General features: G+C 40.1%; 2 protein-coding genes across 2 annotated transcripts in view; one reads left to right on the forward strand and one right to left on the reverse strand.

The window, feature by feature from the left end:
* Positions 1-1,749: 1,749 nt before the first annotated feature.
* Positions 1,750-2,322, reverse strand: LOC138961202 (uncharacterized). The gene has a single exon (XM_070332803.1). The coding sequence runs from the start codon at positions 2,320-2,322 to the stop codon at positions 1,750-1,752; it is 573 nt and encodes a 190-aa protein (XP_070188904.1).
* A 6,701-nt stretch (positions 2,323-9,023) lies between these two features.
* LOC138961203 (uncharacterized) overlaps positions 9,024-14,481 on the forward strand; it is a 30,694-nt gene continuing 25,236 nt past the window's right edge. Inside the window, exon 1 of the mRNA XM_070332804.1 lies at positions 9,024-9,223. Within this exon, the coding sequence (XP_070188905.1) occupies positions 9,024-9,223 (200 nt within the window). The remainder of the gene's footprint in view (positions 9,224-14,481) is intronic.

Here is a 14,481-nt window from a genome sequence, read left to right on the forward strand (position 1 = left end):
TGTAACGCTAACATACTAAAGCCATAACATGGGCTACAAATCTTGCTAGCTTCATTAGTTTTATCTTAGATTTACAATTCATTAACTGTTCATATTTTAAACAATTTGGGTGAGATCGGTAATAGGGACTAATTAATTTTCTTCTTTCAGACACTATACTTTCGTCGGTACAAATGAACAAATAGTGAAACTCATCACCTAATTCATTTTTATCGCACATATCACACAATCTTTCATTTCTAGGGGCATTAAAAAATCTGTGCTGATGTATTGGCAACTTATGATTGCTTGTTCTAAATTTTGCTAATTTAACTTGGAATTTCCTAGGCAACCAAAGCAAATACCTTTCCAGACAAACATCCTTTTTATATTTAGTCAAGTTTTGACTAAATATTTTAACATCGAGGGAGAATCGAAACGAGGGTCGTGGTGTATGTGTGTCTGTCTGTGCGTGTGTGTGTGTGTGTGTGTGTGTAGAGCGATTCAGACTAAACTACTGGACCGATCTTTATGAAATTTGACATGAGAGTTCCTGGGTATGAAATCCCCGAACGTTTTTTTCATTTTTTTGATAAATGTCTTTGATGACGTCATATCCGGCATTTAATGAAACTTGAGGCGGTACTGTCACGCCCTCATTTTTCAACCAAATTGGTTGACATTTTGGTCAAGTAATCTTCCATGAAGCCCAGACATTGGTATTACATTTCAGCTTGGAGGCTTAAAACTTAATTGATGAGTTTGCTCATTAAAAATCTGAAAATTGTAAAAAAAAAAATAAAAATTTATAAAACGATCCAAATTTACGTTTATTTTATTCTCCATCATTTGCTGATTCCAAAAACATATAAATATGTTATATTCGGATAAAAAACAAGCTCTGAAAATTAAATATATAAAAATTATTATCAAAATTAAATTGTCGAAATCAATTTAAAAACACTTTCATCTTATTCCTTGTCGGTTCCTGATTCCAAAAACATATAGATATGATATGTTTGGATTAAAAACACGCTCAGAAAGTTAAAACAAAGAGAGGTACAGAAACGCGTGCTATCCTTCTTAGCGCAACTACTACCCCGCTCTTCTTGTCAATTTCACTGCCTTTGCCATGAGCGGTGGACTGACGATGCTACGAGTATACGGTCTTGCTGAAAAATGGCATTGCGTTCAGTTTCATTCTGTGAGTTCGACAGCTACTTGACTAAATATTGTATTTTCGCCTTACGCGACTTGTTATACATTCTGTAATTAAAACACAAGCTGTTGGCATTCACGTCAGTGTTCCATTCCTGCAGGAATTGATCTCTTAGCCTTTGTTTTACAACGTTTTTAAATCCTGAGACGGCAAGTGTCGTGTTTTTCCTTTCTTCACTCTTAGTCGCAAAGGAGACACAACGAGTTGTGTAAGTTCTGTAGATTTATTAACAGCTGGAACAACGGTGACAATATCTCTCAGCACAGTGTAAGAAAGAACAAGTGCAAGACTGGTAAAGAACAACAATACGTGTGCGCAGCCCTACTTATATAGTTAATGGACATACGAGAATATTCGGGAAACATCGACACTAATCTGGTTAGATCTACACAGTTCCGTCTGTCCGATGAGCGTCTGCGCTTACGTCATGAGTGACTGCGCACTTAATCAAAGTAAGTTCCATACTGTTCTTTATCCTTCCATTCGATTCCAGTGGTATCTAGCGATCTCCACAACACCTCCCCACCTAAACTGATGCTACTCCTCAAGCATCAACAGCAAAGTCTCTCTGTGGGTTTGCGTGTTCTCTTTGACCGTCTTGGATTGTCTGGTCCATACTCTGGATCGGATGGAGTACCTCTGCGTTTGGTCTGTCTCCGAGTTTGTGGCACAGTTTCCAAGATCTCCATGGGGTGATCTGTTACAAGTTCAGAAACAGTGTCCACTTCCTCACCAGGTTCATTGTCTTCCTCAGTGGTGTAGCGTGGCTGTAGCTGTTCCCAGTGTCGTCTCCATTCTGGACCATGAGGAATGACCATGACGTTGAAGCAGCGAGTACCCAGAGACTTCTTGATGACTGCTGGTACCCATCGGGGTTGTTTGTCTCGGCGAGGTCCATGGTACAGAGCATACACAGGATTTCCGGCCTTGTACTGTCTGGTTACCTTGACGACAGCTTTCAAGTCTGGAGTCATCTGAGACTTGGATGTCTCCTTGGATTGCTTGCCCTGAGCGATGTGGGCTGGCGAGGGCAGCAGAGTGTCGATCCTTGTCCGTAACTGCCTGGAATTCAAGAGTTCACTCGGAGAGAAACCACAGGATGTCGGCGTTCTCCGGTACTGCATCAAGAACTCTTGAAGAGCACGCTTCGGTGGCAAAGAAGATTTTCTCAGTGCTTGTTTGAATGTCTGCACCAAACGTTCGGCGGCTCCATTGGTAGCAGGATGATTATGGTGCCCCTGTCAGGTGCGTGATCCCCCGTTCCTTGCACCAGCTCTGAAATTCTTCAGAAGTGAAGGTCGGCGCGTTGTCAGTGACCAGCGTGTGAGGCAATCCAAAATGAGCAAAATCTTCTTCCAGCAGGTCTAGAGTGGCTCTAGAGGACGTGGATGACGTAGGATGAATGCATGGATACTTGGAGTAAGCATCCGTGATCACCAGCCAGTCTCTACCCATGAAGTTGATTGCATGGTCCAGGTGTAAGCGGCTCCACGGCTTTTCTGGTAGCATCCATGGGTGAACTGGAGGCTTGGATGGCTTGTTCTGATGTTCACCGCACGAGTCACATCGTCGAGTAGCCATCTCAATAGCAGCATCGATACCGGGCCAGTAAACAGCAGTTCTTGCCAACTGTTTCATGCGTTCCATGCCGAAATGTCCGAGATGCAGCAGATCAAGGATCTTGGACTGCAGGCTCTGTGGAATCACCACTCTCGATCCATGGACGAGGCATCCGTGGCAGATACTGAGAGAGTCCGACAACTTCCGGAACTTGTTGACATCTTCATTGATCTCAGCGTTCTTTGGTGGCCAGCCTTCACGGACGTAGCGCATCACAGTAGATATCACTGGATCTTTTCCTGACTCTTGACGGAGGATATTGGCATCCGCAGGCTGGACTTGAAGACTGAGAACCTTGATGGCACACACCATGTCCATGTCTTCACCACTTTCCTCCCTGTCGAAGTCGATGTCATCTCCGTATGGCAAGCGACTAAGGGCATCTGCATTGCCATGATCCGCTGTTTTCCGGTACTCGATGGTGTAGTTAAACTGGTTCAGCCACAGGGCCCACCGAGCTAGTCTGTTAGCTGCGAGCAGTGGAGTCCCTTTCTTCGGTCCGAACAGTGATGTCAGCGGCTTATGATCTGTCACCAGTATGAACTGACGTCCGTAGAGATACTGGTAGAACTTCCGCAAGCCAAAGATGATGGCCAGGGCTTCCTTGTGGATTTGGCTGTAGTTCCTTTCTGCAGCCGTGAGAGTCTTGGACACGTTGGCGATTGGGCGCTCGCTTCCATCTGGATAGCGATGAAATAGGACTGCTCCAATTCCAACGTTGGACGCGTCACAAGCTAGTCCCAAAGTCTTGTTTGGATCGAAGTGTACCAGAACTTGATCCGAGGAAAGCACATTTTTCAACTGTTCAAATGCTGCCTGTTCCTATCTCTCTCTCTCTCTCTCTCTCTCTCTCTCTCTCTCTCTCTCTCTCTCTCTCTCTCTCTCTCTCTCTCTCTCTCTCTCTCTCTCTCTCTCTCTCTCTCTCTCTCTCTCTCTCTCTTCTCTCGCCCAATAGATTGTTAAATTGACAACAACATATACTATTAAGATACAAAACAACAAAAGCTTCTGCTACCAGAATAAGATTACTTGAGACAGCAGATGTGCACAAATCTAAAGTTTTGAAATGGACAGTCCAACAAAGCGACCGACACGGGAAGAGAACAGGTTGCATACTTGCATGCTCACATACTTCTAGAATAATGCAACACTGAACGGTTGTCTTCGGACATTTGCGGGATGTAATATGTAAACCGAGTTTTGTTTCTTGTATAGGGTCCTTGTTGTGGGGTTGAAACCGGTAAACTCCCTTGAGTGCTTAGTTGCCACATGTTATGTCATGCGTCTTTCCAGACTACTGCCCTGCTCATCATTAACTCCTATTTGACATTAGAAATTGTTCAATCTGTCTTTTTTTTCTCCCCCTTTTCATAGGGGAAGCAATTTTAACTTTTTTATGTTACCATTTTCTGGCATGAAAATATCTTTTCAATTTGAAATTCCACCTGACTAACTGCTTTGCCACCAGAACTTGAACATATTAATTTAGACCTCTCTCTCTCTCTCTCTCTCTCTCTCTCTCTCTCTCTCTCTCTCTATCATCATCATCATCATCATCATTATCATCATCATCATCGTCATCATCATCGTCATCTTTATTATCACGTGCTGAAGTTTTCCGACCTCCTTTTGTTGGTTAACTTTTTAACTTTTTAATTTTTTAATTATATAATTGTGTGTCTATGCGTCCCAAGGACAGATTGTAAGAAAAGGCGTAGCCTTAAATCTTAATCCTTGTTAAATAAAGTTTAATTCTTTTTTTTTTTTTTTTTTTTTTTTTTTCTTTCTTTTTTATTGACCTCAGTTGCATGCAGGATGCTTCAACCCATATTTTTTGCCCGATTTTTGTAATTTTTTATTTTATTTTTTTATTTTTTATTTTTTTTTTTTCTTTAAGGCGGGGAGCATCCTTCTTCCTTGGTCTCTTTCTGTATAACATAATCAACTTTATATTATACAAAACATAAATTTCTGTCTAATGTTTAACTCTAATTCCAATAAAATACGTAAGTCTAACTTCTTCCCATACTTAAATTTTCCTATGGTCATTTTTGTTATCAAAATACAATAATTTATAAAGTAAATTTGATCGTTTTTTAAATTTTCATTCCAAAAACCAAATAATATATCTGTTTCATTCAAAGTTATATTATAATAAATTTGCTTAAAAATAAAGTCTTTACATAGTTTCCAAACGTTCCTCACCTCTTGACAATGAAAAAAGAAGTGCTCAAGTGTATCCAGTTCATTACAAACTTCACAATTATTAGTTTGACATAAACCCATCTTGTTTAGTAAAATATTCGTTGGGTAAATTCTGTGTAAAATTTTCCAATGAAGCAGACGCAGTCGTTCTTCTTTTGTACAATTAACAGCTAACAGCCAGTGTCTTGATTCCAGAACAATATTATGCTTTCTTTGCCAAAAAGAACAGGCGCTCGGAGTTTGTACCTCGAAATTAACCAAAACAGTTCTTATTTCCCTTGGTGTAATATTACCAATACGAGTCAAACCCTGCAACAGAACATATCGGTATGGCAATGCGTTAATCAGTTTTGTTTTAAGTGCTGTACATAACGCATTATACTCAAATTGTCTGGCTGGTTTATAAGCAACCTTTTGACATAATTCTTCAAATGAAATCATGTCACCGATTTCATTCATGACATCCTTTACATGATAAATATGACATTTAATAAAATCTTTGAAAAAGAGGCATTTATGTTTATATTGTATATTCATGTTGTTCCATATACATTGATTCATCAATGGAACAGGTGTGGCATCATACTTTTCATACAAAATGTGTTTGTTGTCTAGCCAGGTTAACAATACTTGTCTCCAAAAGACCGATCTGCAGTTAACAACGCCAACCAGCTTCTTGGAGGATGCATTAGAGTCAAAACAGGACAAACCATTACCCAAACTTGAAAAAACATATCTAGGAGTGACAGACCAGTAATTGTCTGTAGAGTTCTGCAGACCAATAGCCCACGACATCATAAATGAGTTGTGCATATCCACAACATTTATCATATTTAATCCACCATCATCTTTTAATTTACACATAATTGTTCGTTTTACTTTTTCAAACGCCCGTGTATTTGAATATTTTTTCTTCCAAATAAACCTGAACAAAATGGAATTAATTTGATGTAAAACATGATAAGGCACTGCTAGAGACTGGAAGATATAAACGAACTGAGATATAAGAAAGGTTTTAACAATGCAAATTTTACCTTGTATACTTAAGTTTCTTTTGGACCAATTAAAAATTATTTGTTGCATACGTTGAATTTTCTTAGACCAGTTGTCTTCAATTGATGACGCAGGTATATTGTTTGAAAAAACAATTCCAACGATTTTTACTTTCCGTTTCCATTTAAGACCAAAATATTGGTCAGTACAGTATTTGTTTGACCCAATCCACATGGCTTCAGTTTTATTTACATTCACTTCTAAATTGGAAACAGCTTTAAACATGTTTAAAATATGTAAAGCTCTTTCCAGATCTCTTTGATCATGTAAAAAAAGGGTGACATCATCGGCTTTAATTCAATTCAATTCTCTCTCTCTCTCTCTCTCTCTCTCTCTCTCTCTCTCTCTCTCTCTCTCTCTCTCTCTCTCTCTCTCTCTCTCTCATATTCGCTCACACGCACGGACACAAAAAACACTGAGAAAGAGAGAGAGAGAGAGAGAGAGAGAGAGAGAGAGAGAGAGAGAGGGAGAGAGGGAGAGAAAAAGAGAGAGAGAGACAGACAGACAGACAGATAGGCAGACAGACAGACAGCGCAGGGATTTATTTTTTTATTTTTTTATTTTTATTTTATGCAATTTATATCGCGCACATATTCAAGGCGCAGGGATTTATTTATGCCGTGTGAGATGGAATTTTTTTTACACAATACATCACGCATTCACATCGGCCAGCAGATCGCAGCCATTTCGGCGCATATCCTACTTTTCACGGCCTATTATTCCAAGTCACACGGGTATTTTGGTGGACATTTTTATCTCTGCCTATACAAGTTTGCCAGGAAAGACCCTTTTGTCAATCGTGGGATCTTTAACGTGCACACCCCAATGTAGTGTACACGAAGGGACCTCGGTTTTTCGTCTCATCCGAAAGACTAGCACTTGAACCCACCACCTAGTTTAGGAAAGGGGGGAGAAAATTGCTAACGCCCTGACCCAGGGTCGAACTCGCAACCTCTCGCTTCCGAGCGCAAGTGCGTTACCACTCGGCCACCCAGAATACTCTGGCACATCCATGCTTTCTTATCTTTTCATTTTTGTATTTATATTTTTTTGTGGGTAGGGGAATGGGGGGGGGGGGGGGGGGGGGGGGCTGTCCTCAAACAAGATAACCTTGTATTCCAGTGAGGGCTTGAACTCGGTGTAAACGCAAGTTTTCTCAATTTGGTTTGGGTTTTGTAAATCCATATGGTTTTTACATTTAGTCAAATTTTGACTAAATGTTTTAACATAAACGGAGAATCGAGACGAGGGTCGTGGTGTATGTATGTGTGTGTGTGTGTGTAGAGTGATTCAAAAACTACTGGACCGATCTTCATGAAACATGGGAGTTCCTGGGTATGATATCCCCAGTCGTTTTTCTCATGGGGTGGGAAAGGATGGGAGGGGGGGAGGGAGGGGGGATGGGGAGGGATGGGGGTGGGGACAGTTGTCTTTTCATTTTGGTTTGTTTGTTTCTTTCTTTTATTTGTTTGTGATTTGTGCGTGTTTGTGGGCATGCGTACGTTCGTGCGTGTGTCATTGTGTGTTTTGTAGGAGTAACAGAACAAAGTCTGCAATCAACTGACAATGCCCTTGGCCCAGCCGGTCAGTTCGATGTGTGTGACTGAGTCGTGTCTCGGTATTTCTAAGTAGATACGTTTTGTAACTTCGAGGACGGTTTAAAGGCGCTGTCAATGCTACGTACAAATATCAACCATCAGTAATTAGTCTCCGAATAATTCCGTACATTTGTGTAGGTTTGTACCATGTCAGACAGTTCCAAGTTCCAATTTGGAATCCAGTTTCGATAGATATGTTTGTAATTTTCAAAATCATCACAATAATCAGCCCGGGGGGGGGGGGGGGGGGCGGGGCGGTTAGCGGTTAGCTCAGTTGATAGAGCACTGGGCTTGTGATCCTAAGGTCGCAGGTTCGACTCCAAGACGGGACGGACACGGGTCAAATTTATGTGCAGACCCAGAGACGGTAGCCATGTCCCACCCCCGTGTCACCACAGTGGCACGTAAAAGACCTCGGTCATTCTATCATAAGTCCAGATGGCTGATACCACCTAAACACGCGTACACTTGTGTATCTTATCAAAAGCCGCCAGGGCGTAAAACTCGAATTATCATATAACCCATATCTAGTCCCAAAGAGGCGAAATATTTAGCCTGTAGGACATGAAGCATTCTCTATTTCTTTGTTCAATAATCAGCAATGCCAGAGCATGTTGGAGCTTAGACCTTGTGGACTTTTGTTCTGTTATTATTACTGCTTGGAATTTGAGGATTAAGGTCACTTGTCCGTTACAATGCTTGCTTTTATCTCGGATGGTAGGAGATTGGCTCCGCGTAACTCTCACATGTATACTCTATTGCACACGTCTCATGCATTTAGAGCGTTTACTTCCCTTTCTTTATCATAATTATCAGCAATGCTGTTTAGCCCATGATAAACATTGGTGACGCCGATTGCTTCAAGATGCAAATTAATTCTCTGTGGTTTAAATTAACTCTTTGTTCTAAATGGCAAGAAACGCTTTAAACAAGTACAGAAACCCAGGACGGCGATCTTGTTTGAGTCTGTAACACGAATTGCGCCTTTAACAATTTGTAAAATAATGGTGCATAAAGTTCAAGGGTAAGTTAAAGGGCAAACGATCAAGTACGTGTGTCGATCTACAAACAGTTTAAAAAAAACTGATTCAGCAGAGATAACCGCACTTACTTTTGTACGAGCCTGCCCGCGTTGCAAAAAAAAAAAGATAATAATAAAAAATAAAATTTAAAAAAAAGTCGGCTAGACAAACAGCACTTAGAAGCACAGGTGAAAGGCTTCAGGTTCAGTCATGTTTTCACTCGCTGTCTTACAAACCTTGCTCGTCCCTCTTTCTCTCTTATCCGCATCTGGCTCTACAGCTGCAGATTTCCCTTTCCGCGATGTGTCCCTGCCGTGGGTGACACGCATGCAGGACCTGATGGACAGACTCACTGTAGACGAGGTTCTGGAGCAACTGGCTAACCCCGGCTACAACCCTACTCCTCCCATCCAACGGCTGGGGATAGGTTCCTACAACTTCGCCACGGAATGTTTGAGAGGAGACGCGGTTGCTCCTGGCAACGCTACTGCCTTTCCTCAAGCCATCGGTTTGGCTGCTACTTGGAGGTAAGATGCAGTATTGTAAAAAAAAAAAATTTTAAATAAAAAAAGGCTAAATAGTTCAAAGTTGCAATCATTTTCGCGCCACATGTCATTTCACCACTGCGAGTCATGCCAGGCTTTTACGTGGAACAAGTTCATCCTTCACACCTGGTCAAGGGCCAAATATATCTATATATATATATACGACTAGTGTCTGTCTGTCTGTCTGTCTGTCTGTCTGTCTGTCTGTCTGTGTGTCTGTGCGCGATGCACGGCCAAAGTTCTCGATGGATCTGCTTCTGGGTGGCCGAGTGGTAACGCACTTGCGCTCGGAAGCGAGAGGTTGCGAGTTCGACCCTGGGTCAGGGCGTTAGCAATTTTCTCCCCCCTTTCCTAACCTAGGTGGTGGGTTCAAGTGCTAGTCTTTCGGATGAGACGAAAAACCGAGGTCCCTTCGTGTACACTACATTGGGGTGTGCACGTTAAAGATCCCACGATTGACAAAAGGGTCTTTCCTGGCAAAATTGTATAGGCATAGATAAAAATGTCCACCAAAATACCCGTCTGACTTGGAATAATAGGCCGTGAAAAGTAGGATATGCGCCGAAATGGCTGCGATCTGCTGGCCGATGTGAATGCGTGATGTATTGTGTAAAAACAATTCCATCTCACACGGCATAAATAAATCCCTGCGCCTTGAATATGTGCGCGATATAAATTGCATAAAATAAAAATAAAAAATAAATAAATAAATAAATCCCTGCGCTTAGAACTGTACCCACGGAATACGCGCGATATAAGCCTCATATTGATTGATTGATTGAAATTTGGTGGGCTTATTCAGAGAGACCCCGGACACAACCTCATCGATGAGATATTTCAACACGTGCTCTCAGCGCGCAGCGCTGAACCGATTTTGGTTTTTCCCAGTAACTCTTCCTTATCTTCTCCAGTGTTTTCAGCGTTTATCTCCCTTCCTTCGTGTGGCGTCAATCCATATTCCCGTTACTACGTTACTATTTTTAAAATGTCACGATTGCACCCGTAAGTTGTCCTTACTGTAAAAGTGAAAAGGTCGAATCAATTTATAGCCACGCGAAAAATACACTGTCATCTATCTCTATATATTTATAGATATAGATATACATATATATATATATATACGGCTTCTCTGTGTGTGTGTGTGTGTTTGTGTGTGTGTGTGGGCAACACCTGTGGATTGTAGAGTTCTGTTTGTGATGTGGTCTAGCGGCATTGGTGTGTCAGTATGTTCAGGTCTTCCTTCGAGAAGCCATAACAGTTATTTTCAATCCCGTTTGAGTGGACTTCGCCTTCAAAGGTGATTGTGGTGTTTTGGTCACTGAATCATTTTCCTGCTGTTCCCATTCCACCTGGGGGGGATTTAAGTTCATTCAAAGGGGGTCGAGTGTGACAGGGAGACTACCGTCGCCCTTCACAGCAGACTCTGCAGAGTTGTTCGCCTTAGAAGTTGTGGGCTTTCCTTGCATGTACCCGTAAGTTGTCCTTACTGTAAAAGTAAAAAGGTCGAATCAATTTATAGCCACGCGAAAAATACACTGTCATCTATCTCTATATATTTATAGATATAGATATACATATATATATACGGCTTCTCTGTGTGTGTGTGTGTGTTTGTGGGCAACACCTGTGGATTGTAGAGTACTGTTTGTGATGTGGTCTAGCGGCATTGGTGTGTCAGTATGTTCAGGCCTTCCTTCGAGAAGCCATAACAGTTATTCTCAATCCCGTTTGAGTGGACTTCGCCTTCAAAGGTGATTGTGGTGTTTTGGTCACTGAATCATTTTCCTGCTGTTCCCATTCCACCTGGGAGGGATTTAAGTTCATTCCACGGGGGTCGAGTGTGACAGGGAGACTACCGTCGCCCTTCACAGTAGACTCTGCAGAGTTGTTCGCCTTAGAAGTTGTGGGCTTTCCTTGCATGTACCCGTAAGTTGTCCTTACTGTAAAAGTAAAACAAGTCGCGTAAGGCGAAAATACAATATTTAGTCAAGTAGCTGCCATTTTTCAGCAAGACCGTATACTCGTAGCATCGTCAGTCCACCGCTCATGGCAAAGGCAGTGAAATTGACAAGAAGAGCGGGGTAGTAGTTGCGCTAAGAAGGATAGCACGCTTTTCTGTACCTCTCTTTGTTTTAACTTTCTGAGCGTGTTTTTAATCCAAACATATCATATCTATATGTTTTTGGAATCAGGAACCGACAAGGAATAAGATGAAAGTGTTTTTAAATTGATTTAGACAATTTAATTTTGATAATAATTTTTATATATTTAATTTTCAGAGCTTGTTTTTAATCCGAATATAACATATTTATATGTTTTTGGAATCAGCAAATGATGGAGAATAAGATAAACGTAAATTTGGATCGTTTTATAAATGTTTTTGTTTTTTTACAATTTTCCGATTTTTAATGACCAAAGTCATTAATTAATTTTTAAGCCACCAAGCTGAAATGCAATACCGAACTCCGGGCTTCGTCGAAGATTACTTGACCAAAATTTCAACCAATTTGGTTGAAAAATGAGGGCGTGACAGTGCCGCCTCAACTTTCACGAAAAGCCGGATATGACGTCATCAAAGACATTTATCAAAAAAATGAAAAAAACGTATGGGGATATCATACCCAGGAACTTTCATGTCAAATTTCATAAAGATCGGTCCAGTAGTTTGGTCTGAATCGCTCTACACGCACGCACACACACACACACACACACATACACACACACACACACACATACACCACGACCCTCGTCTCGATTCCCCCCTCGATGTTAAAATATTTAGTCATAACTTGACTAAATATAACAAGTCGCGTAAGGCGAAAATACAATATTTAGTCAAGTAGCTGTCGAACTCACAGAATGAAACTGAACGCAACGCAACGCAGCAAGACCGTATACTCGTAGCATCGTCACTCCACCGCCCGTGGCAAAGGCAGTGCACGTGGAATTGACAAGAAGAGCGGGGTATTCGTTGCGCTGAGAAGGATAGCACGCTTTTCTGTACCTCTCTTCGTTTTAACTTTCTGAGCGTGTTTTTAATCCAAACATATCATATCTATATATTTTTGGAATCAGGAACCGACAAGAAATAAGATGAAAGTGTTTTTAAATTGATTTCGAAAAAAAAATTGTTATAATAATTTTTATATATTTAATTTTCAGAGCTTGTTTTTAATTTGAATATAACATATTTATATGTTTTTGGAATCAGCAAATGATGGAGAATAAGATAAACGTAAATTTGGATCGTTTTATAAATTTTTATTTTTTTTTACAATTTTCAGATTTTTAATGACCAAAGTCATTAATTAATTTTTAAGCCACCAAGCTGAAATGCAATACCGAACCCCGGGCTTCGTCGAAGAGTACTTGACCAAAATTTCAACCAATTTGGTTGAAAAATGAGGGCGTGACAGTGCCGCCTCAACTTTCACGAAAAGCCGGATATGACGTCATCAAAGACATTTATCAAAAAAATGAAAAAAACGTTCGGGGATTTCATACCCAGGAACTCTCATGTCAAATTTCATAAAGATCGGTCCAGTAGTTTAGTCTGAATCGCTCTACACACACACACACACACACACACACACACACACACACACACACACACACACACGCACAGACACACACACATACACCACACCCTCGTTTCGATTCCCCCTCGATGTTAAAATATTTAGTCATAACTTGACTAAATATAAAAAGGAGGGTTGGGGGTGGGTAGGGAGGGGGTGGGTATGGTTTACTTTGAGCAGGTCGGTTTCAGTTTTAATAAACAATTCCAGAGAATTGTGTATCTTATATTTGAGTCTTTCGTGTTTTAGACATTGATGCATTTAATAGTTTTAACGAGTTGCCTTTTGTTTTATCATTCTGGTGTTTATCTAGATGTGCTGTGTATCTCATAAGAAGTTCTTAAAAGTTCGAAGTTATTTTAGCATATAGGTTTTTTATGGTCTTAACAGTTAAACATGTATTACGTTATCATTAAGATTCATGCTTTGTTAGCACTAAGCAGTTGTTTTAATCAGTCTGGTTTTCTCTTGTTTTCATCTTATGAACATTCTAAATGTTAGACTAACTTATTGTCTTGTACAGAATAACAACTGTGTGAATGGTGCTATACTGAATGAAAGAGTGTGACATGAAGTTCTTGTACATCATTGTAAAGAGTGTGAATGACGTTTTAGTTTAGATGTCAAGCGCTCAGAGCAAGCCTTTTTAACGAAAGTTTTTGATTTAGCGCTATATAAATGTTCTTCTTCTTATTATTATTATTAAAAAGGTCGAATCATTTTATAGCCACGCGAAAAATACACTGTCAACTATCTCTATATATTTATAGATATAGATATACATATATATGTCGTATCCATTCTGTACAATTTGCGCATTATGTACAATGAGCAGCATATCTTGCACATTGTATACAATGAGCAACAAGTTTTGCTCATTGTATACAATGAGCAAAACTGTTGCCCATTGTATACAATGAGCAAGACCATAAAGTTGCACATTGTATACAATGTGCACCGAGTGAGCAAGATTGTTGAATGGCGTTCAAGCTACACTGATTTGAACCCTTTACTCACAAATAGAAAAAGTGTGAAAGGCGGTGAAAACGACGCTCTCATTAGCTGACGTTGTTGTTTCTATCTCTTACTTTTAGCATGACATGACAATGTGAGCGTTATTATAAACGAATGTTATGTGTGTGTGCGTGTGTTGAAACAACATTAATTGTTGTATTTGTTTTTATTGTTTAATTAAAGGGGCAGTCAACAGGTTGCTGTCGTTTCATGTTTTCGGGCCAAAAAGAGATTGCTTACTCTTTACTCTTTACTCTAGGTAAATGTAACAAAAAATATATTTTAAAAAAAGAAAAGATTTTGAATATTTTTTTAAATTGTTTTGGATTTTTCGTTCCATTCGCACGCCAGTTCAAAACGCCGAAAGCAAAAAAACAAAAAACGCATGCATATTGGTCAAATTTGAAGCGAGTTACGGCCGTTTTAAAATAAAAAATATGACGTCATTCTACTTCCACTACAAAGTTAAATGTTATTTCCAGCCAAACTAACAGCGCTATCGATGTGCGGTTTCACTAAAGTGGTTCCTATGCATCAAAGAATTTGTTAAAACAAAGTTGTTTTTAGCTGTTTTCTGCCCCTTTAATTTACAATAATTAAATTCTTAATACACTGTTTAGTTTTAGCGAAATGAGAATTAAATCAATG

The sequence above is a fragment of the Littorina saxatilis genome, linkage group LG3 (genome assembly GCF_037325665.1).
Source record: "Littorina saxatilis isolate snail1 linkage group LG3, US_GU_Lsax_2.0, whole genome shotgun sequence".
NCBI lineage: Eukaryota > Metazoa > Mollusca > Gastropoda > Littorinimorpha > Littorinidae > Littorina > Littorina saxatilis.